This window comes from Columba livia, chromosome 1, assembly GCF_036013475.1.
Source record: "Columba livia isolate bColLiv1 breed racing homer chromosome 1, bColLiv1.pat.W.v2, whole genome shotgun sequence".
NCBI classification, from domain to species: domain Eukaryota; kingdom Metazoa; phylum Chordata; class Aves; order Columbiformes; family Columbidae; genus Columba; species Columba livia.
The window spans coordinates 156,753,858-156,779,591 of record NC_088602.1 but is presented as its reverse complement, the minus strand read 5'-3'; the positions used below and the strand labels follow the sequence as shown (position 1 = coordinate 156,779,591).

The following is a 25,734-nucleotide window of genomic DNA, read 5'->3' as shown; positions in this document are numbered from 1 at the left end:
TCATCTAGAACAAACTAAATGAAACACAAAGAAACAGAAAGAAAACAGTATTTTCAGTATTAGCCACTACAAATAAACACACATACACAGACACTCTCTCCATATTTAACTTTTCTAAGTTAGCATAACTGTTGCATCTCATATTTGGCCCCCAGAGATTATCTGACTTGTCTGTCACAAAAAATCATTACAGAAGCTGGTCTACCATATGCAAGACAACACTCTTGGGTAATTTTATGTCTTTACATGCAAGATATTCACCTTTTTTGCTAATTTCTATTTGAATATTATGTTTATTTATAATATTTTTTGCATTATAAGCTGCATAACTTACTGCTGCACAGGTTGGGTGACCCAGCATGGATACTACTGGCTTGTAAAACTGATGAGAAGATGTGGTTCTGTGCAATCAGTGCAGAGCTCCCCTCCAACACTGCATACGTTCACAGCTAAAACTACACAGTTCCACTGATCAGCAGTGAATAAATCTGTATAATTATACTGCACGGATAATGTCCTTTTCTCTCATTCTCATTTTCTCTCTCTCACTCCCCTTTTCTCTCTCTCCTCTCTCTCTCTGTATGCTGCTTATTTAAATAAGGGAATACAGAATCTGCAGATACAACAACTTGCAACTCAAAAAAATGATCTGGCATCTTTGTAATCATTAAGAGACAATCTGAGTGATAGACTAATTGGCAGCTAGTGGGAAAGGTGACTTTACATCTCATACCGCCCCAAGTTGGAAGCCTTCTGCACTTCCTTTTTCTTCTTTTGTTCATTGCAACACTGATTTTCATAGATAGTCTTTGTGCTTTGTATAATGCCCACCTTTGATGCAACTGAACTCACATACAAAATGTGGCTGTTATACATAAGCATGCTAGGATACAGGCAGGGAGGGTACAAGCATGCACAAAATAGTCTCTGAAGGTTTTTTTTGTTTGTTTCTTCAACATTTACATGCACCACTTAATATCATGTTTGATTGTGTACATTGAGGACTGGATTTCACAAGCATTCATGATTTTCTCTTCTGAAAAGCTTCTTGACAATTTCACAAGAGCCCAGTGTAAAAAATATCCCACAATAAAAAAATAAATTAAAAAAAAAAGGAAAAACCCCCTTCTTCCTGCAATGTGATCTTGTCTTCATCAATCTGACCTTGTCTTCATGATTTTAATGTTAAACTCTTTTAAAATGTCTCCTCTTCCTCTTGCAGAGTTTCATGTTAAATGGTTGGCTGGAAAGACAGATCAGTGTGTCAAGGATTTTCTTAGCCACTGGAATAGTTCTTCCTTATAAAGCCTTTGCCACCGTACATTGGCTTCCACTGTTTCCACGGCACGGGAGAAAGAGGTAGCAGCTCCCCCTTCGTAAGTTTTTATGAAGTTCTTTAGCTGGAAATACAAGTTAAAAGGTTAAATTTGCAGGAACTAAATAAAGTAAATTTTTCCAGTGCACACAAACAAGTTCAGCATTTATGGCCAACCTCCACAATCACTGTTGAAGTAAATGTAGTGGCGTGTAGAAAGTTTTAATAGGAAATGTAATAAGACAGGAGACTGTCAATTATATGTGATGCAATTGCTTTACATTGCACTGGAAGATATTGATGTGTCAGTGCCGGATCCCATTAATATAATTTCCTCCTTCTCTCCTGCAGCCCAGCTGATACAATGTGCAAATAGCTGGGCTGCTCTAAACTTTTATTTCTACCTAAGAAACCAAACTGGGAGCACTGAAAATGCTTCTAATTTGGGTTTATATGCAAGTATCAGCAGAAGGTAGTCCTGATGCCCTCTCGTTTTATCAATATTCATAACTAATTTATTTCATTTCGATTTTTAGAACACTTTTGATGATGTAGTACAGTTTGGTTTTTATAGAAAAGAAAAGGGATGGCTTCAGTGTGAAGAGAATGGCAAAATGGCAAGTGGGCATTTGACAATCTTTGAATGCCTCAAACAGATTCCTTCCTTTATGAGAAATCTTTGATCTTTTCTCAGCAGACTGAAAAGACCCCTCCTCTGTTATTCCAAATACTCAAGTTATAGCACTGTTACCTGGATTATTATAGCTGATGACACTGGTTTGCTTTGAATTACTGTTCTTTTTAAATGAGAACTGCAAGGTTGATCTGCGCAGTATGTTGCTGGTTATGTCAACTTGCCTAAAACTAGCTGGGTTTAGCCACACTTAGTCATAACTAGTTAACTTTTGCTTCTTGGTGACAGCAAATTCACCTTGTTTATTTAAATCTAACTTCCAACAGAATCTCTTTTTACATGGGCTTAAAACTGCAAAGGCTGATCCTGCAGCTGTCTCATTCCCATCATAGCTAAAAGCATGGAAGGGACCTGGAAACTATCAGACTTTATCTGACCTCTGTACTTTTTATACTAAAATATTTACAAGGCCAGTTTCTTTTAGATGTATGAACAGCCAGCCCACCAATACTATCATGGAGGTAGAAACTAAGAGTACAGAGAGCTTCCTTGTGCAGGGTAGATACGCAAATCTGGCCAGCACTGCCCTTCCCGCCTGGGTGGATTTGAGAAAACCAGCTGCAGCTCTTCCTTAAATTCCTGAGGCCACTAGACTTCAGTGCAGACAAATGGTTGGACAGAAAATATCATAGCACAATCAGAGTTCAATTAATGGTGATTATGCTGCAGAAGAATAATTTGATCCATTTGCAGTAATGTCAAGCAGCTGCTAAGCCAAGCATAACACAACCACACAACTACCTCAGTCAGGGCAGGTGTTAAGTTAAAATGAGAAATCTTTGCAATCTAAATAAGAAGTACTTAGCATTTAGAACAAATAATTGTGGTGTCATTTGGACAGAATATAAGGTTAACAGCTTTTCTCACACGGAAATACTGTACACAAAAGAAAAACAGAGAAGGCACTGACAGCTTCTACTTTCAACACTGGGCTTTTCTAGGGCTGTCCTCTGCAGCATAAACTAACATGCATAGAAACCTCTCACATTTAGTTTCTAAACCAATAGTCAAGAGACAAAAAACAAACCTACATATCCAGCCAAGCACAGAGAAGTTCCTGCACTTCCCACCTCCTGACACCACCTCTACGCACTTAGGTGGCTTTGCAACCTCCTCCTCATCCTCATGTCACCCAGCTGCAGCATGGGCCTATGACTCCAGCTGAGCAACCTGACTTCCTGGACAAAAGACACCTCATTCCTCCTGCTCTGCTCTCCGCTTAGAAAAGATACAGCCTCACATGCTGAGACTAATTTAAAAATTACCTCTCTTAGTTCTTCTTCGGTATTGAGGAATTCTGTGACCCCACTGATAAGCTTTGAATTCATAAATAAGGCTTCTCCGTACCTGCAAGGGCAAAAAGAAGATGCACAGAGAGTTAGTGCAAGTGCTAGGCCAGTTGAAAATTAGAAAGCAATCTTCTGTAAGCTAGGGAGAAGACATGGGGCTGATTCTGAGGAATCCAAGAGAATAGCACTGGAACCAGACACTGGACTGAGACCTTCTTCTAGGCTGAGATTTCAGTAGTTGCCTTTTAGTCAGATGCTACCAAGCAGAATGGGCTTAACCACAGCTGTAGATGAGAGGTCCAGAGGATGAGAGGACCAAACCACACCACCACCTCACGCTTAATGAAACAGCTTTCCATGTAATGACATCAAGCAGCTAAAAATACAGGCACCAAAGAAAGAGCAGAGCAGCAACTATGGAGAAGTATTCTGAGGAACTCCTCTAGTTGTACCATTAAAACAGACTTTTTGAAGTGCTGCAGCCTTCTTTGCATTTTGTATTCATCCACCTCATCTACATTACAAACAGCCTCACAATAAGTGAACTGAATCAAATGTTCTTGTTCCAGTACCTGATAATTAAAATAAATAATACTGATAGAAAATAATACTGCTAAAATAATCCCCTGGGCCATGATGCAGCATCTTCAAAGAAACAACCTGGAATGAAAATGTGAAAGCATGGGCAAGGAATATTTAAAGGGTAGGATATTCAGAAGCAGGGAGCAATGACCTTCTGCAGGTAGTTGCTTTGAAACTGGTCATTCAAATCCTGCTGTTCCACTTGCTTTTCCACAAGCTTTTTTTCAATTCCCCAAGTACAGCATCTACATCACTTATATGATTAACCAAACTACTCCTGAAGTTTTGCATTCCATGTTCAAATAGTTTGAGGTTTTTTTTTTCTTTTTTTTTTTTTCCCAAAGTGGAATATAATTCCACTGGAAACCAAAAGTAATGCTTTTGTTCAAGTGAGATGTCATTCAGCATACAAAAAAGGCACTTGACAAATAGGTATCCTTATCTTTATCTGCACATACGTCTAAAGCAGTATCTAGCTAATCTGAACATGACTGTTTTTAAGATCGGGAATCCAGATCTCCTGTCAGACATGTGTAAGTAATACTAATAGACTTCACTGCAATTAAGTTTATCTGGGGGAACAATTCAGTTCACACCCTGCTTTTACAAACTGACTTAGAAGAGGAATTCAAAATTCAAAGTGAAATGAACTAGCACAGCCACAGCTTTCTGTTCTGCTTCTATTAATCCTAAATTAATTACCCTTAAATGCTTAGGTACTGTAAGGCACAGTCCTTTCAAAAGGGAGAAGGCAAGAGAAAGGGAGAGGGATAGAAAGAGGGAGTGGGAGGAGAACTGGGTTTTCTCGGAGAACGTTCTGTGTTAGGGAAGGTGTACACTGTGTTGTGTTGCTACCTTGAGCTTGTGTGAGGGGAAACACAGCTACAGGTATCAAAAACCCTACTCCCTGACCACTAATAACTGAATTATTCATGGATATTTCAGCAAGTACATCTCTCTTCCTAAAACTTCAGTCACACTGACATATACAGAAATTCAGAGGCAAACACCTCCTATGGGAAGTATGGATTTCATGGTCCTTTAAGCACGTTTAGGCTTTCTAACAAAGCCCTTTATTATTACAGTCTCATCTTAGCCTCATAATTGACTGCTTGGAAAACTGGAAGCTCCTCTTGATGGGGTCTTTTGACAAGGTTACCAATCCACTTTACAGAAGCAACCTCATAAGAACAGCTGCAGGGATTTTACTTTTCTCGCAGCCTGTACTGTAGAGTGCAAACAAGAAGTAGCAGAATTCCTTCCATTGAAAATGATGCCTTCCTGAATACCTGTGCTGATTACTGCCCATTATGCATACTTGGTAAAAATTCAGCCACTAACAGCAATTTCAAAACAGGCCCTGCTGCAAAAATTCTAGAAAAGCCACCTCCAAAACCAGTATTTTGCAGGTGTGAAACATAAGAATAAATAGAAAAAGTGTGTTGTCTTGCAAGTATCAGCCTTCCCACCTTTCACAGGAAAGACAACAGCATTGCAGAACCAGGACCTTAAATTCCTGAGCTCCCTGGAAACATCCTGGATTCCTGAGCACTCCACCTGCTCCTTCTGGGGACATGAACCTCTAGGGCGTCACATTTGTACAGGCTTTGCACTTGCGCGGACTCATCTTTAGAGGCAGCATAGTCCATTTACTTTGGACAGATATAAATGGCTTCCCAAATACTGTTAAATTCCCAAATGCTGAAAACGATTCAACACTCGAGAATGAAGGAATTCTTCTAGGCAGCTCTTGGATTATATTTCCACACAAAGACACACATGTGCATACACATTGAAAATGAGTTAGGAGAGAAGGTAGTGCATGCTCAGGTAACAGAAATTTAAGCATAGTATTTTCACTTATCTTTTTCATAATTTTAGCAGTCTTAGTCACATGGATTTCTTCCAAAAGACCTCTTAGGCACCTTAATTTCTAAGTCACCTTTGTAAATGGGATATGAGTGATTTTGAAGACTTTTTACGCTATCAATATCTTCTGGACAATGTCAATACAAGCATACTGTAAAAATCTAAAGGAATAGCAATATTTTGTTTGCATTCTAACTTTTTGACATGTTGTGTTTTAAAGTCTGAAGAAACAGTGTTATAGTATAATTTAATCACCCTCAGCTATTTCATATTACTATCTCAAATGTCAACACCTTTTATAACAAATCTAATGGAAAATACCATTGAGGTATCTCTTTATTAAATTAATGTTTCGTGCAAAGTATTTTAATTTTAAATAAAATTAAATAATAAATTATAATTGCAGAAAAATGTGCCTTGGGACAGAGTACACTTGAACCATAATTCGGTAATAAAACTTGTATTTAAAAAATGTACTAGTGTGGCAAGCTCAAATCAGAAGCCTAGTTTTGCATTCTATCATGTCAGTCTTTCACTGAACATTAAGGTTCAAGGCGCTAGACTAATTCCACCCTCTCAAAGTCTCTCTTAAAAGGTTTTAATCTATAATTACAAACAGTTATTTTGAATATAGATCACATACGCATAGGTTGCATGAATTATTTCATTCAATTGCATTTAATCTTTTGGTGTTTGATAAAAACTCAACTGGATGTCCCTTTCAGAAAAATCCAACTTCTACAATCCTATTGGTGGCTCTGGCTTTTGTTTGGAGACCAAACTGCCTGTAGATAACATAAAGTCAGTGCTGGGCAAAGAGAGAGACTCTCTGCTGTTTTCTCATTAAAAAAGGACAACAACAGGTTTCTCATGAGGTCTTGCCGGTTATTAGGAACTCAGATAACACAGTGATGCATTCCAAGCAAATGAGATAAATAAAATTCAAATTTTAAGTGAAGTTAAGCTATTTAAAATTACTCCCCCCCCCCCCCGAAAAAAAAAAAAGAGGCACGTGGCATAGTTTGCTACTGTCCATTTCTAAAATTACAGGTATTAGCTAGTTTTTCAGATGAATGTACTTCCTAAGGCAAGACATAACTTCTGCATATGTGTTTGCAGCAATACACATTTTGACAGATTTATACCAAAACTCCGTAAAAATCCCTGAAGGAACCTGAAAAATTATTTGCTATCCAGAGCATAACTAACTGTACTGGGTTGCTAAACAGTAATGGGTCTGCCATCCACTTTCTGTGTAGAAGTCCAGTTCCTGGAATAATCATAACAGAAGCACAGGATTCTTAATTTTTAAACCCCTCAGCACTCTTAAAGATTTCAAAAAGTATGCTCCTGCAATACGAACTTCCAAAACCAATTCCAGCTCAAAACTATTTTCTCAGCTGAAGTTCTTCTAAAATCCCACTATACTATAAAGTGTTATCCAAAACAGCATGAACAACTTTTTGAATCTTTAGGAAAGTTGCACAGTCTCTGAGTTTCTTTGAATCTTCTTTTGATGCTGTGAAACCTACAGTAAGTTTTCACCTGTATTCATTGGGCACTAGGATTTAGTTGCTTAAATACAGCATCTTAAAAACACCATTTTGAATATTCTGTGGTATGCTAGATGGCTCCTCAGAAGTCCAGAATGGAACAGAACCCCAATACTTTTTCTGCCAACACCAAAGGAGTGGCCTGGCATGGGGTATCTGAAGTTCTTGGACACCTGCCTTTAAGAACTTGCATTTCATATGCATTGTGGTCCCTTCTAATCTGTCAGTATCAGATGAGCTGCTGTGAAATCCTTTAGAACCTCAGGCTGTCCCTAAAGATCTAAAGAAATTTCTCACTCCTTGAATTAATATCAAAATCTTCATCAAAAAGGATTTTAAAATGTTGACTGGGCTTCTGAGTAGGAGCATGTAGCACTTGTTCAAAGAGAAAGAGAAGTAGATATAAGGAACAACCCTGTCTCCTTCCTGTTCATCTATTTTTAATTCAAAATGTTGTTCCTCTATTACTTGTAACTCACCTGAAACACAGAGTGGAAGGAAAGGGGATGACACTCTATTAGCATCCTTTTGAAACCGGAAATGTTTCAAAAAGGATTTGGTGTTTTTTTTCCACAGTTGAAATAATGTTCTTGAAAAGATAATTTCTCAGCAAAATTCCTTTGGGAACTGCTGCTTTTTTGTCTATGTAAAAGTAGAACTGCAGCACTTGACATATAGATAGAATTCATTATCATAAGTGCAGACACAATACAGTAATAGATATACATACAGATGATCACTAAGAGATAAATGTTTCTATGCATGTGTGTGATAATCCATGAATAAATGCATTTATGACTCATATGTATATATTTCATATTTAGAGAGATCTCTATTTATGGATTAAAAGATAACGGACTAGATTCAGGAGCTTAAATGAATGCATACATCTACAATACTTATATGAATTACAGCAAAATAAGAAAATGAAAATAAATTTGGACTTCTTATCTTTACCTAGCATTTAATATTTTCCATTTTTCTCTGAAAAACTTCCAAGCAAGATCCCTTCCATGTGGATTTCGAGCTACGTGGATTATCACATCAATAGCATCCTGATCCAGGACAACTTCTGAGTTGAGAGACAAATTCAGAAGCCTATTGGGAAAAACAAGAAAAAAATCCTATTTAGTTTCACCAACACACAGTCTAAAACTAGCACATCAGAAAAGTATCAGGAAAAAAAAAAAAAAAAGGAAAAAATTAATGAAATATAACAAGGGAAAGTGTAGAGTCTTGCATCTGGGTAGGAACACCCCAGGTTCCAGTATAAGTTGGGGAATGACCTATTAGAGAGGAGTGTAGTGGAAAGGGGACTGGGGGTCCTGGGTGGACAGCAGGATGACCATGAGCCAGCACTGTGCTCTTGTGGCCAGAAAGGCCAATGGCATCCTGGGGTGTATTAGAAGGGGGTGGTTAGTAGGTTGAGAGAGGTTCTCCTCCCCCTCTACTCTGCCCTGATGAGACCACATCTGGAATATTGTGTCCAGTTCTGGGCCCCTCAGTTCAAGAAGGACAGGGAACTGCTGGAGAGAGTCCAGTGCAGGGCATCAAAGATGATTAAGGGAGTGGAGTATCTCCCGTGTGAGGAAAGGCTGAGGGGGCTGGGTCTCTTTAGCTTGGAGGAGACTGAGGGGTGACCTTATTAATGTTTACAAATATATAAAGTGTGAATGTCATGAGGATGGAGCCAGGCTCTTCTCAGTGACAACCAATGGTAGGAAAAGGGGCAATGGGTTCAAACTGGAACACAAGAAGTTCCACTTAAATTTGAGAAGACACTTCTTCTCAGTAAAGGTAACAGAACACTGGAACAGGCTGTTAAGGGGGGTTGTGAATTCTCCTTCTCTGGAAACATTCAAAACCCACCTGGACACCTTCCTGTGTAGCCTCACCTAACTGTTCCTGCTCCAGCAGGGGGATTGGACTAGATGATCTTTTGAGGTCCCTTCCAATCCCTAACATTCTGTGATTCTGTGATTCTGTAACACTGTCAAATGGCTTAAGTCTTCAAGTGAGTTTACTGGTTTATTTCTATTATTCCAAAGACCAGACACATAGACACATTTATGAATCAGAAAAATCTCAATGTAAAAGGATTTCACTAAAGCCGAGTGGAACTTTACATGTGCATTTTTATGAAATCAGTAAGATCAGACAGGTTGATACATTTAAATTAAGGATATGCTAACAAAAAATAACATTAATTATTATAGGATTTCAAACATTTCCAATGAACACAGGAAAATTTGCAGGTCAAAAGACCTGCATATCAATTTTAATATGCATTAATGCAAAAACATAACAGTTTAAACAAAGTGAAGTTCTTTCATTTATTCCAAAACTCAAATGATAATCCATAAATCTTGAAGTGACTACTGGTAGCAGTCAGATAGATATATTTAATATTTTTGTACCTGTTGAGCAAGTTTCTGTCATCACTGCAAGTTAAGGCTTCTAATAATATTTTCTTCTCAGACACTGCTGTGGTAGAATGAAATTTCATCCAAATGAACTCCCAGACGTCTTCATCCATCAGTGAAACTCCTGTACAGTAGACAATGTCTCTCACATTGAGTGGGATTCTGCAAAAAAAATCAGTAATAGCATTGTTGTAAAGAAGCAGTCTTCTGATACTGGAAACAAAGGAGGAACATCACTACATTGATGAGACTCCAAAATTAAAGTGTAACAGTAATCTTTCTTTGGAAAAGTACATTTGCATCTCGTTAGTGCCACCAAAATCTGCCAGGACATCCTAATGGATTTTCTAATGAGTAACACATGCTTGCCGTTCTTTTCATAACACTGTCACATTGTCAGAAGCCTATAAATTGTGGTCATCCAGCTCCTCAGCACATAATGTGCCACATAACTTGCAGGACAGGTAACATAAGCTTTCCAAATTAGCACAGGGTCTTATCACTCTGTTGCTGGGCTCTGAGCCAAATCTCCTCTTCTTGTCCTTAGTACTGAGATTTTAGAAGGAGAGCTGATCAGCCAGAAACTTCTACTTGCTTGTGCCGTAAAGTGTTCCATCTTCATATAGTAACATACAAGTAAAGAAGGATGTGCTGAGATTATGCTACTTAAAAATGGTGTTTTCAGCAGTGAAGAAAATAGAAAGATCTGTTTATTTTTTCAGCATATTAATAATGGTACAAAACCAGCTATGCCATACAATAGTTGTGAACTGTGATTATATATAAACTCAGATTATGGTTAAATGAAAGCTTTTTGATGCCAAATTCCGACCTAGTATAGGATGTGCATCTGTACCATTTTCTTCTAAAAAGATCTTGGCTGGACTTTGATTTTCTACCCTGCTTACATTTCCTATACAAGCAAAGAAGCTGAAACATTTGTGAGCTAAAGGGCATTCCCGCAGACAAAGATAGATGTTTCTCAGAGGAACACATTTCTGATTTGCAGGACTGACCTTTTTTTGTTGGTGAAAATTATACCAAAACACAATTTGCCAGCTGGGCTGAAACATCCCCAGAACTTCCTATGCCAAGACCTTACTGTTTTGTCAGTAATACAGTGGGACAAATAATGAAATGGCCTTTGTAAAATTTGATATAAAGTCAACACTGAAAAAAAAGGTTACATCATGACTTTATTCTAAGACTTGTACCAAAGTCTTATACCATAGACAGTGTTATCCCAGTCAAGAACCAAACAGGTTCTTTTCATCTCATCTTTTCATTCTCCAGAAAAAAAATCTTCCTTCCACTGAATTTGTCTATTGTCAGGCTCAGTGCTGAATGTTTTTGTAAGAAAACCATCTAAACTCTTTGGCCATGTCTGAGTCCCTGAAAATGAAACCAGTGTGGCTTTTCAGCATTTAAAAGTTTTGGTTCCTCTTCAGTACTTCAGAAACCATACATTCATCTCTGTGAAGAGTTAAAAACTCTTGTTGCCTCTATGAGGTTAGCTGGTCCCAACAGCCATGACGGTTTCTTGAGAAAAAGAATGAAAGGAGTAAGTAGCTAAATTAAAGAAAAACTGGTGGGAAAGTACACTACTCCTCCTACCAGCTCAAGAACTTGGAGGAATTAATGCCTACTCTTTTCTGTTATGCTTTTTCTGAGTAGTAAAAAAGCCTTGAGGTTGTTCTCTGGTGAGTGTTGCCATCAGCTCAGAAGGTGTATCTGCAGGTTTAGATGCAGACAGTCACATTAATTTTGCTTCTGCTGAGCTGACATGGCTCAGAATACCACTGCTGCTTGGAGAATTTTTAGCAGAGTCCCATGCTAAGAGACCCACAAAGGGCTGTCTTGACTAAAGCTGAGGTATTTTGCATTTGATGCAGAGAAATCCAGACATTTATTCAGGAGTAAACTCTACAAAGCAAAACCGAAAGTGTAGGCAAGAGAAATGTAATCCATTTTAAAGCTGCTAGGAATATGAAACTTTTAACTATGTGCAGTAAACACCAGCAATATTGCCTCCTAAAGCAAAATCAGAGGTTCAACGTCTCATCTCTGCCCTGAACTTCTTCCTTCTAACCAGGGAAAATTGGTGAGACAGTGCAGATCTTGGCATGGTTCAAGATCTTATTGTTTCTCCTCCTCCCACCACCAAATCACTGCATGTGAACATGCCTGTCCTGAATCAGAATTGCTATGGTTATGACCACGTAGCTCAAGCAATTCCTGCATGTCACCAACACATAGATGCAGGGTTCACAGTTCTTCCCCCTTGATGCTTCCTAGTACCTTTTTTTTTTCCCTTCAGCATTCAAATGTCCTAAAAAGCTTGGCTTGCACTGAAAAAAAGTTAGTAACTCTCTTCAGAGTTACCCAGGATCAGTAGGTTTTGGTTTAAATACGGTTTACACAACTGCTTCTGTTGTGCCTATAGAACTGCTATGCCCTGACCAAGGAAAACAGAAAATGCTTAAAGCTGACCAGATCCACTAAAATAAACAGTGTTTAAACATACATGGGCAGTGAAGAAGAAAGTTATTATATCGCTTTCACCAGCCTTTCCATACTACTGAGTTTTGATTTTCAGATATTGAGTTAACACATTAGTAAAATGTGAGTTTGGTTGACATTTACAGAATTATCCATGTGAGCTAGTCCTCGATTTCCATTTCACTGTAATGGAATTTGTACTTCTTCCTTGAAAGTCTATCATTAAGCCCTTGTTATAATATTTCAAACATTAATGAATACCAATAGTTTATTTTTTCCTCATTTAACCTTTTTTTCAAAAAGTGCATCCAAAGGAAACTGCATATAATTGAGTCTATTACAGAAAATTAAGACTACATATTTAAACACAAGAAATCAAAACATAGTAAAACTAATGGAGCAGATAGTTAGGTGTTGCCTTTCAGTTGGCTTATATTAATTAAGAATGAGACTTAAAGCTTTCTAAATAACTGCAACTCTCTCAAAACTTTGGGTCAGCACTGACAGTAACATGAATACATAGCCATATACACATACACTGTATACAACATGAAATTGATATTAATTATCATTGTGTCTTGATTTTGTGATACACCAGGTTATTTGTCCTTAAAGTAGAACCTCCTTACCAGCTTATGTTTTTTCCGCTTTTAATTTGGGATTTAATACACTGACAGCAGCCATAAGAACACAGGCTAAATCAAAAAGACTAAGAGATGCAGTCCTGACCATGGGACCAAACAATCTGACTTGTTGCCTGAAATCTGTGCTATCATAGGGTATCTGAATATGAAGATGAACTGAACCCAGTCAGGCCTTGTTTCAATGAAGGAAGGACTTTATGTCTTGACACACAAACACTTAATAATTTCTTTTAGAAGCACATGTAGTTCTTGCTGAGCTTTGCTGGCAGAAATATTATCTTTGGTTTACTGCAGGAGATACAACTCAGCCAACAGATGCTCTAAGGAACTACAAGGCACCTGGAAAAGGTAATTCTTTTTTAGTTGATTGCCTCATTAATTCAGGTAGGAACTGTATGCTGAAAGGACTGCCACTCTGTGTTTAGGTAGTATAGTCAGCAGCAGAGGTACCTAGAAGTAGATGTCTAACCTCAGAAAGTTCAGTATTTCTCAATCGTGAAGTTTACATTTTTTAAATTTACAGTAAAACATAGAAATTCAATGGGTTTCCCCAGCTACTCCATCTTCTACATTAAAAGTGCCAACAGCAGAAATTTTAGCAGCAGTGCAGTCAGTAACCACAACATCATTTGCATCTTCTGGGAAGGAAGGAGGTTTAAGACAAGTGGTGGCACTGATCCCATGCCTATAGCCCAGATGTCATCAGGCTTCTTGCTATGACAACTCTATTGCCACCAAATCAGTAATAGCATACTTGCAGTATTGCAGCAGAACTACTCAATATCACCCAATCAGGAAAGGTTTTAGGTCTCTATAAGCTAAGTCACTAGGCTAACTTGAAAATAATCAGCCCCTACAAACCATGACATCAAAACAAATACCAATTTCCAAAGGCTTACCTCCAGAAACTACAAAACTTACAGCTATAAAAAGCTACAAGTTACTCCTGTTAGAGGCTTGTAATCAGGACTGTAAACGAGTTCTTCTTGCGGAAATGGAAATAGTTTATGAAAATGAGAATACGCCCCAAGTAATTTCTTTCTGACTACTGTCTCAACAGAGAGCCCTCTAATTGAATTTTCCCAGTTTGTGGGGATTTCTGCTTTCTCTCTCCTCCAGTCAATATGGGCCTGTATTTCATTGTTATCTAAACATGTGAAATCTCTCTAGTCTACAGATTTTTTAACTTTATACATTCATGGAGAATGTTGCTCTAAAATTGCAGTTTCAAGGCAATAGATCAGGATGTGGAATGTTTGCCCCCTGTATTAACTGAATCAAGTGGATAAAATTACCATTGTTTCAGTACTATTTAGGTAGTAACACTGCAAAACATATCCCTTTGTTATAGTAAAACTCATCTGGGCCTTCAAGGCTGCTCTCATTTTTAAAGAGTTAATATGATTGATGGATACGTCAGAAGAATAAAGATAAAGATTAATTTTTGAAAGCATCACTTTAAATGGCTTTTATTTGAATACTGATCCAATTTATTTAACTTTCTTTTTCTTGCTTAAGAGATACGATGGTGAGAATGAAATATGTAGCTAGCAGAGCTCATGTTTAAAAATTAAACACTTTGGGAAAAAAGTTAAAAATGAAACAGTTAGAAAAAATTAATTAAAATCGTGCTGTGCCTTTACAGGGATTTTTTTTTTTTTCAAGAGTGAATAATAAAGCTCTACAATGAGCTAAGAATAATCTTCTAAGTTATAATTAATTGGTACATACTTGCTCCTATTTAAAGTACGTTCTAACAATTGGAGATACACTTATAAAATTGGACCATAATTATTTATCTTCTGGGCAAATTGTGTTCTAATTTTTTAAAATGTAATTGCACACAGTTTAGACAGTTCTTTGATTAAGTGACAAATTTCAATACCATTTAGGGTATTATTTGACAAAGAAAATTAATCAGAAACATTATTCTTTATTTTTTAAACTATTTAACATTTAACCTAAGCCTGTTTTTCTTGATGATTATATTTATAGTCTTGTTTAATAAGTTGCGAGGTTCAGATAAGATATAACAATGACGTATTGGTACTTTGTTGGTGGATCTGTAATAAAGATTCTGCTATAAGGAACAGCACTGTACAGTTTATTTTCTAAGACCAGTCCCAAGGATTAACCAAGGGTGTGGCTACTCAGGATGTCTGTGGCAAAGCTATGAACAGATGCCAGGTCTCTTCGGTCCCAGTCCTGTGCTTCCAAGCATCAAGTATCACCTGGTTCTGAGTGAGCCAGGCTGAGAATTTATCATCCACCAAATGATAGTTACTGCTACTGATTCCTTTCCATCCCTATCACAGATGTCCCACAACTGAACACACAACTGGAACACTCAAGCTCTTCAACACTGATTTTAATGACTGAGTGGTGAGTTAAGCACTTCTTCGTGAGACTGATCTGCAAATAGCTATGCCTTGTTTTGCCCTTTAAGCACAGTTTTTGCAACAAAAATATGGTCCTTTCTGTTTAATCGTTTTGCAGAGTTGTGAAGAGATCATTCCTGAATGAAAAAAATTGAGACAAAACTATCTAATGTCTAAGGACTGTAAATTAATTACTGCTAAGATATAATCACTACATATAATATCATTTTATTGTGATCAGGAGTCAGAGTTCAGAGTTCAGGAGGTAAAAATGCTACCTGAACAAGCTGCCTTCTAAAGCCCAGTTTTGTCTTTCACAGGACAAATTCCTCTCTCTTTTCAGACATACTCCCCAGATAGTCTTTCAGAGCACCAACTCCTTGATTAACTCATGCACTCAACAGTGTTTTCTTCCTCCTTAAACACTTTTATTGACTTGAGTGCAAGTTTCTACTCAAATGTTGTAACAACCTATTAATTACTTAAATCACTTCAGCAACATTGGCTGACATCAGCTGGCAAAGCTCCAGTAACATTTCAAAATGCATGAATAGCTATGCCTGAAATTTTTCAGTAATTAAAACTTATAGGGGTTGAGAACACAGAAGGGATCCATTTTATTGTTTTACATTTACCAGACATTCATGTGTGAAAAATACTAAAATAACTCCCATTTTTTTATGTTTGCTGCTAATAATTTCCAAAAATAGCTGGTGGGCATCAAACCCATGAAAAAAGCCAGTGCCTCTTCCAAGCAACTAACAAAAATAACTAACCTATTGGCTATGTTCCCACAAAATGAAGGTGGTTAAACTTCAATATATTTACAAGTTGCTGCATGACTGTAGCATTAGTGTGGCCATGTGTTTAAAAAAAAAAAAAAAAAGCAACAAAATTACATATCTCAGGTCATTAGAGAGAGAAATAAAGAGGAGAAGGAAAGAAAAAATGCTTTGTCTAGAAAAACATTTGCTTTTCTATCACGCAAGCCAGACACCATTGAAATTATCTCAATTAATGACTGTTAATTTGTTATTTATCACTCCCTCAGATCTATGGATAGTTTCATTTATAGACATGTTGCCGTCTCCTGTACACTCCTGCAGTGCAATTTGTTTTTCGAAAGGCATTTCCATCGAGTAGTTAACAGTCCATCCAAGTAAGCACACTGCCAATTTAGGCAGGTGGACGGACATTAATCCATTGTTCCTTGCAAAGGAAATATAAATTCTGCACAAACATGTATGGAGATTTAGCGCTCTCAAATTAGGCTTGTTGGTTATTGCTGTCTTTGTTCAAATTATGTGATGGAAGTCATCGTACTTGATTACTTGCACATTTCTTAAGACTGATAAAGAATTAACTAGTGTTCCTAACAGTCATAGCAATGTGACTAAAGTCTTTGAAATGGCAAACAGAAGTCACTAAAAGCCCATACCCACATTATTACACTTAAAAATATTAAATGAGATAATTGAGTACTAAGATGCAATCATACAAGATACTGATTTCATTCTTTAGTAACCAAAAGTGGTTCATCTGTAGTGCAAAATGACACAAAGATGTGTTCTGACTTTGAACCCACAGACTGAATGTGAAAATTCATGGCATATTCTCTTTTCAGAGATCTCTGACCCCACCTCAGCACCCCAAGACATCTCAGAACTACCTGGATAGCTAGAGACCAGACCAAATTCAAGATGGATTTGCATTCAGGATCATCTGGCAGTCTCTGCTTCTCCTCATTCACAAAGACAGACAAATGCGGACTTCATTAACCCATGGGCTACAGAATGGATGTGGACTTCAATCTAATCCAGTGCAGCAGTCTGTGCTCCACTGCAAACATCATCTATTCATCGGAGCATTGCTTTCCTTAAAAACAAAAAAGAAAACCCGTGCTTTCCTATCTCTTGTGTTAGAAAGTGCAGATGGAATGTATATTCAGAATGGAAAAAAAAAAAACAGAAAGCAGCTAAATATTGAACATTAGCTCTACTTATCAAATAGCATAGAGAGCTCAGCTCTGTTGATCAAGGATTAGCAGATTGTTATCATCCATAAGGTCAGCATAACAGGTGCAAGAGGCAGTATATTTGCAGACATCAGAATGCAACCCTCAATTTACACAAGTTTGATGTGGTAGAATATTGCGCTTTTTTTTTTTTTTTTTCCAATTGATGATATCTGCAAGGCAGTATTCCAGGTAAACAAAATCGATCAAAGTGCTTGTGACAGAAGAATAATAGTAAAAAGTGCATTAAACCTAAAATTACCCCAAAGTGATATGGAATCCAGATCAATCAAATGCATTTAGTGTAAGCTTACTGCAATTAATTAAGGTACTTTGTTTCCATTTAGAAGACACCATCAAATAAATAGCAATGGCAACATTTCTAAAGAAGAAAAAAAGAAGAGCAAACCAAAGTGGCTATGACTAGCTAGGGGCCTTCCAACAGGTCCAGCAGCATCTCAAAGAAATATTGGCCCGTAATTGTGTCTGATGCAATACTGTCATCTCCCACTGCTCACTGCCACGTATTAGCAAAAGAACAGCATCACCACAGCTCTACTAGCAGAACCAGAATACAAGTGCTCCGTTTTCTGCTGAAGGCAAAACCAGCTGTCTCAGTTCAAAGCAGCTCTCTCACATACTCACATGTTCACGATGTCCTGTCTAACTTTGCCTCAAGCAAGCACACGTCCACAGCCCACTTTGCCATCAGAAATATGTACGTGGCAACCTGTAGCTGATGGATGGTAGCAGTAGCTGGAAGAAAATCACGCCTGCACCCACAGAGAGGTTTGCAAAAACATGCTTGTGTCTATGGATAAGTTATGCTTTGAGCCATCACAGTGTGTATCCACATGTTACCTTTGTTATGATATCTCCTGTTAGGACTCTACAGATTGCAGCTCTACACACATTCTTTCCTGAACCTCAGAAATACACGTTTACTCAGCCTATCCAAGGCAGAAAGTCTGAAAATGCTAATCCTCTTAGAAACATGCTTTTCTTTCAGAATAGACAGGCAGTGAAGGTTAAAGGGGTTAACAAGACTGATTCTCAAGCCCAGGCAGGCATTGTATGGTAATTTCGTTAATTTTTTAGGCTGAACCACAATGCTGTTATATCTAAGGAGTGTGAATAATGTATTTCTTCACACATGAAAGAGCTTCGCAGGGATAAGCTCTGTTAAATGAAGGTAGAAGCAAACATCTTAATTTTCAGACAACAGTAGCTTCTCCTGTACAGCATTCTGCTGTTCACTGAATCACAGTAACCTTACGAGGGAAATTTAAATGCGCTTATATGTTTTCTACTAGGTTTGTATTCTTCTGAACATCAACAGGGAAGTCTCAAGGGTTTACGTTGCTCCAATACAGGAGTGGCATATATCCCAACTAAAGAGAGTGAAAATGTTTGCCTTCATATCAACTGTCAAGTCAGAAGTCAATGTGGACTTTCAAGCAAAATATGCTGGAGCCACCAGCCATTTATAAAAAGCAAAATGGTTTAAATTCAGTGACTGAAAAGACATTAAGCCATATCCTGAAGTATGTTCTTAGCTTTTCAGTTTAGAGAAATAATAACATCTTTTTTAATAAATGCAAGTTTTAGAATATTATATCAATTCCTTGACCAGTACAACCAGATATCTCCTTATAGCCTCTTCTATATGTTATGTGTTTGGTTTGCTAGCTTGTAGAGCCAAACTTTCTTTTTAGAGTTCTTTTCCTTGTTTTCGTATCACGTTTTGCCCTGAGAAAGTGACAGTGAGCAATGCGATCTAAAGCCCCTTGTATACAAAGTAATCCTGGTATTTCGGGTACTCAAGCCTCCCTCCTTCAGATGAACCCTCTCATCTTTAGGTTGGAGAGCTATATTATTTCTCTTGCTATGAAGCAAATCACAGTGGTTGAGATTCAACTAGAAGAGGAAAGCACGTTGCAGTGTCTTAATCCTGTCCCAAACATCTCACAGATCAGGGTGGTCTTCTGCATGTGGCAGGTGTGGGACTGAGGTACTAAACTGAAGCTCTGCCACAATCTCAGAACTGCTGTTTGAAAGAGGGTTGAGAAGCAGCTCCTCTGCCAGATGTGTTTGAAAAGAAAAGGAGCAGACCTTTTCCTGATTTAGTGATACTGTTGAAAGGCATCTCTTGAAAGGACCTTTATGATTTCCACTTACATATTCATTTGACGTAAGTATCTTTCTATCTGTAGAGATGGACACTAAGAGGGTCCACTTTTTATTCACATTCTCATATTAAAAGGCTCTTCATTCAGCATAGTGGCTGCCACCAACCTCATTTAGAGGTTCCCAGTTTCCCTGGTAGGAAGTGTAACTCCAAGATTCTGATTTTGCCCTGTGAGGCAAGCATTTAAAAATGAAGCACTGCAACACCTAAGTCACTTAAAAAATGAAAGCCTTTGAGCCCCTCAGCTGACTTTTACTCTCATACATGAAGGCTGATGTTGCAGATCACAAGTATGGGGTTTTTATTAATATCATAAGAAAATCTGAAGTTGTAAATCTAATGGCTTTTTTCAAATAGTGCTGGAAACAAATAAAGGATCTCTGGCTTTGTGCTATGAATGACCATTCTTTTACTTGGTGAACAGTGACAAATTATTTGCACAGTAAAGAACATATAATTACAAAGTACAAACAGTAACTGATTATTATGATTATTTCAGTCCCCTACAGTGAATAGTAGATAGTAATTAATTTCTGGACCTACCACACTAAATATAATTACCAGAAACCACAGCAACTGTAGGCATATGCTGGTAAAACAGAGTTAGATGTTACTGTATTTGTTTATTACCCAACACAATATACATAATTAAATGCTACAAATAAAACAGAAAAAAACATTTCAGAAGAACTTCTAAAGGGTCATAGATCAAAAATGTGGCTAAGAAGTTATGAATTTTAGCATTTCTACAAGGAATTTTAGCATTTCTATGGTATTAATTGCAGATTATTTGTTATACTTATTCGAACTTCGACTGCAGTTACTGCCAGGCAATCAAAACCTCCTTTACACAATTTACTGTCTGTGCATTTATGCAGCATTTAATACCACATATTAATTTAATACTACTCTAATTTTGTATTGATTAGAATCCTGGGACACAAGTCTAATTCCGTAGTCTCATTTTGGGGTCCACTGCTTTGAATAATTTGTGTTCTTTCCAACATGCACTTCTTGTGAATTAGCTCATTGTATAAAATACTTCATCTTCCAGAACAAGGTTTTTGGCAAGGGATGGGTGAAAAGGTTGCAAATTAGCTTCATTTTTCACTCTTATAGTCAAATTATAATTGTATGGAAAAATATCTCCTAGCACTCTGGAACTCCATCTTTGTACTCTGACTAGGCAAACCCACCAAGATCAGGCTTTCTGCAATGCATCAGTCAATGTCTTCATTTTGTTTCAGAAGAAGGAAGGGCACCTACAAGAAATTTTAGAGTAGTTTTCAGCAAATACAACTTTGCTCATTGTTGATAAGAAGTGGAACAGGGAAGGATACATATATTTTCTGTACTTGTCACCAGCTTTCCTCACCAGGAGTTGTCAGAGAAGCCTGGAGAGAAATGAGCAGCATGAGTTTCCCTTTCTTTGTGAGGAAAATGCTCTGAGGGATTCCTATGGATTCAGAGGTGGCTGTTTGCCACAAATTCACAAACAGCTGTTAAGGGCATCAAACTGAACAAAATACTTGACTGATAAGAAAGAATACAAAATGGCACCTGTTGAATGTTCTCTCTGCATGTATCTTGCACTTATCTCTTTGCCCTTTGCATATGAGCTGGCTTTTGTCTCTGAAGTGCTAAAAGAGGCAAAGGCATGACTCAAACATCATGTTAATTAAATTCTTAATGTAGAATCATCATCATTTTTTGGATGGAAAAGTGGGGAAAATAGCCTCTGCTTTATTTTCAGTTTTCAGTCAGAGTTGGTTTAAACCGAGCAAAGATGACAGGGAGCACTTCTGACGCAGCAGGAATCCAGCCATTCCTGAGAAAACATTGACAGACCCCTAAAAATGTTGCTACTGTGAAACACAAGCTGATTTTTTTGTCTACCAAGTTGCTATTACTAGTAGTCTTTGCAATATTGTTTCAATTTAAGTAGACATGAAACCAGCCAGTTCATATGTTGGTTACATTCAGTATGTGAGATTGCTCTGAGAATAGCAACTGGTAAATTCCGGGGTGGGTAACTGAACAAATCCTATAATCGTAAGAAATAAATAAAGCATGTCTCTGTCTTCTTTGCAAGTTGTACCCCTATTTATCAGCTGACTGTCAATCTGTATTCTGTAATTACATTATTTGTTGCAGCTATTTTTCAAAAGTGTGCAGTCCCTTTGGAGAAATGCCCTGCTTAAACTTAGTAGCTATTCTCTTCCTCTGCCCTGCTGTGATGCTTTTATCATAATACTCGTCATATGCTGACAGCCACAATATTATGTTCCCAAGAATGGCCCCATAGAAAGGCCAAGATGAATCTTCAGATGGCTTCTTGAATTTATTCCTTTCTTCTCTTGCTATTGTTAGTAAAGCAATAAGCTTTTTTTTTTCCTTTTTTTTTTTTTCCCCCCCTGATGCCTCCTTCTTCAATCCTGTTGGAAAGGATGAAGACAAAGGGTAGGAGAAAGCTTTGCAGGGTGACAGCTATTTAACACTGAATAATCCACTGCTGTGCATGCTAATACATGGTGTTAGGTTTGATAAACTAATTTTGAAAATTAATATCTAAGTAAATTACTTCTGCAGATTGTTTCAAATGATTCTTTCTCTTTAATCACCTCTTTGAATAGGTTCATACTGATTGTTGCTGCTGTCAATAAGTCATATAAAACCCTGGGGTATATATTTCATAGTAAATATATCTGGTATCATCTTACACAAGAAAACCCTCCCCCTCACAGTTGCACAGTCACAGTTTTGAGGGCTTTTTCGAAGTTTTAAAGTCATACATGAATTCAATTTCCACTCATGCTCCGTTCATGGCTGGTTTTAAAAGACATTCAGGTACCTACACAACTGGGTATGCATGTAAAGGACTTTCACAGATTACAAAGACAGACAGACATATTTTAATTGCAAACAAACACCTGACTGGCCCAAGATGTTTTTGAAAAATCCTATAAGCCTATATGTCTATAGAAAACTGATCCTTTTACAGAGCCAATAGAATATTGAGAATATAATTTTAAGACTTTTTCTCTTCTCTTTTTCTTTGTTACTTGAAAGTAAAATATTTTCCTTTAAACCAAAATATCATGTGATGTACTCATGTAAATACTCATGTAAATACCCACATTCCACATAATCAGAAAATCCATCATTCTTTCTCAAGAAGTCATGGTCTTAACCTATTCTCTGTACTTATCTCATTGTCCATAGATCACTACATACTTCACTATTTGTATTTTCAGTAATTTCACATTTTTTAGATGTTTGCTTTTAATATATTAATTTCATACACCATCCATGTTCCCTTAGCTCAGCTCAATAAACCTGTATCTGAACAACCTGACTTACGTATTTGCTGTCAAACCACCACAGTGCTGTTAATTCTCAACACATCAGCTATCATATTATCTCCTCTTTGAAACCTTACATGAGCTTTTCCATAAATTCCTGAATCACATTCATTTCCAAGTCTTCCACCTTAAGTACATGATAACATTTCCCTCAAATACGTTGTTTTGTCTCCTTTCTTACTTCTCAGTCCTCCTGCCTCTAACCTCTCCCACTTTAATCACTTAGCACCTTCTGCTCTCTTGCCCCAACACAGGCTGTGTGTTTGCCAATGCAGTGGCAATTGACTCATCTTTCTTCCTTTAAACTACTCTTTAAAACCCATCTTCTTGCCTTCCAGCATATAATTATCTGGCAGCAATTTATCAGAAGTGGGCAGAGGCTACATGGGTGTCCCCTCCACCTACTCATACATGCAAAGTCAAATAATTGATTCTGAAGCCACACAGACACTTTTAAATAACACCAGAGACCTCAGCTTCTTCCCATAGCCCTCTGCAGAACAGGGCACTGGGGATGAGGGAGAGCAAGAGAGGAAAAGCATGCCAGCTCTATTGCCTCTGCGTTGGATAAATGGGAAACATACATTTTGGTTCCACTTACCGGTTCCTATTGCTAGAAATCCAGTCTGAGATCAACGTTGCAGCCTGTTGGTGACAGTGTTTGTTACCAAAGCTGCAGGCCAACATGATGACTTCCCGACGCAACTCTCTGTCCAAATGTAAGAAAGCAATAAGGCCACATTAATGAATGTGGTTTGAATGTTTACAAAAAGTTATTTTTTGTAGCAGTGGCAGCAACTGATAGTTGGGCAACATATCAAAGATAATCTAGCTATAAAAATCTCAGTGGCAACCTAATGTCTACAGCTGCTGCAACAACTAAGGAAAGGTCGTGGACCAAAACCAGCCCCCATTTACACTTCTGCGCTTTTCCCAACCTCTGTGGTCACATGAGTCCACATTCTTAAATATCTAGTGAAGTCAAATGTTAAATAAAGGCTTTGGAAATCATGTTGTCCGAACCCATGAAAGGGGAATTCATCTCACAGCATCTTTCCCCTCTCCCTCTAACCCAGAAAGGAAAAACAAGGACAACCAAGGTACAAAAGTATGACATACTAAAGATGAAACCAAATTTTCAGAGAGTACATTATAATAACTATATCCTGCGAGCAGACAATAACAATTTTTAAAATCCAAATAAACAAATAAAAAAACAGTACTCATGTTGGTAGGATGCTTGAATAAGCAATTTGTTTAAATTATTCGTTGGCCATCCAAGCTTGAGATACATTGATGCAACTTGTCTTAAAATATATTCCTGAGGGGAAAAAGAAAAATACATTCAGTGTTAACATTTTTTTTAAATTTAAATACTATTGACTATTGAGTTTTTGTCTCTATTTTTTACCCTCAAATAATGTCCTACTTTCCAAATATTTTGATTTGCATTTATTAAAGCAACATGTCCACATATAATCCTCTTTCACCGCTACAGCTATTTGATTAGATGCCTAGGATAATACAATTTATTGTTATACCCTTCATAAATTTAAGAAGAGTTTCCTATATGCTATTTTGAACTCAAAATACACAACTGAAAAGTTGCAAGAGCATCAATAACTTAATTTCTACTCTATGGGCAATATCGAATACACCACGCATGTTCACTTCTAATAGAACATTGTTTTAATATCCATAGCCATGGCAAAAACATCACATAAGCACGGTCAATTGACTTCAGAATACCAAACAATGTAGTTGCAAATGAGCTTTATACATTTAATGACACTATGTCTTAAGTTTTGGTTCTTGTTGTGCTTAAAGAACAAAACAAGCCCAAGATGTATTTTAACTTACTTTTACTTTTTACACAGGAGACATATTTACGTATGTTGGCCAGTTATGAAGAAAACCACTGTCATTGTATTCAGCATAATCTTTTGTCAGTGGAATTTACCAATGAGTAAAAGAGACTGAGACATGACGAACTGTACAGGAGAGCATCTATTTTATTACTGTGGATGCACAGGCATGTATATATGATGTCAACACAAAAGGAGATTCATAATGCAGCTCTCTCTAGCAGATACGTTATTCTGTGACTAAAACGACTTTTTATTTCCTCTGCTATCACCTCTGCTTTCAAAGCTCTCATCAGTAGTGATAAAACACAACCCAGCTGTGAATTTTACTGGTTTTATTTATTAAAATTGTGTTTTCTTTACACAGTCATGTTAAAAATTGAAATAGCAATGGCAGACTTGTAAAAACTTTTCTGTGCAGTTAACAACAGACAAAATATGTAAGTTATTTCCACATCATTTTATACTATGGTTCTTCTTTGCATGTAGGCCCACATTGTTCATAAAGAAAGAATCTCAGAGTGTCATTATTAATCTGTAGTACATGCTCTACAGAAATAATTTTCCATGTCAGCAGGTAGCTGTGTGTATGTGTTTGTCTGTACTTCTACATATTTACATTCATCCAGCCACCTCTACCTTCCTGAGCATGTGTGTCTCTGAATGGACACACACACACACAAGCAAATAAATATTTAAGAAGAAAAAAGCACTGTTGAGCATTTCAGGCTTTAGAGAGTTCCTTCATTTGAAGACTTTACAAAATTACATAAAATTACAGTATGTTGGCCACTGAAAATATATCGACTATATAAAGTTCATAGTGAACTAAAAAACCCCAAGAATTCATAGTTACCACTGTCTGCAATCAAATCCTGTATATTTCATTAAACCTGCTTCAGTGTAGTTAGGATTTTTTTTTTTTTTTTCAGTAAAATGTTTAAATGTTTGTCCTGTCTATCTTAATTATCTACTGCTAGCTGTTACTGATGTCCCTTCGGACCCAATTATGAATGGGCTTTTGATTCAATGGCGATCTAATCCTTGTTAATTAAGGTA

At 37.3% G+C, this 25,734-nt stretch overlaps 1 protein-coding gene across 2 annotated transcripts in view; it reads right to left on the bottom strand.

Moving 5' to 3' along the window:
- Nucleotides 1–763: 763 nt before the first annotated feature.
- The window catches only part of TRHDE (thyrotropin releasing hormone degrading enzyme), a 208,504-nt gene continuing 183,533 nt past the window's right edge, over nt 764–25,734 (bottom strand). For both annotated transcript variants that reach the window (XM_021298155.2, XM_065040569.1), the window contains 6 exons: nt 24,034–24,131; nt 23,412–23,519; nt 9,720–9,887; nt 8,260–8,400; nt 3,275–3,356; nt 764–1,400 (listed from right to left, as the gene is read on the bottom strand). In XM_021298155.2, coding sequence (XP_021153830.2) covers nt 1,257–1,400; nt 3,275–3,356; nt 8,260–8,400; nt 9,720–9,887; nt 23,412–23,519; nt 24,034–24,131 — 741 coding nt within the window. In that variant the 3' untranslated portion in view covers nt 764–1,256. The remainder of the gene's footprint in view (nt 1,401–3,274; nt 3,357–8,259; nt 8,401–9,719; nt 9,888–23,411; nt 23,520–24,033; nt 24,132–25,734) is intronic.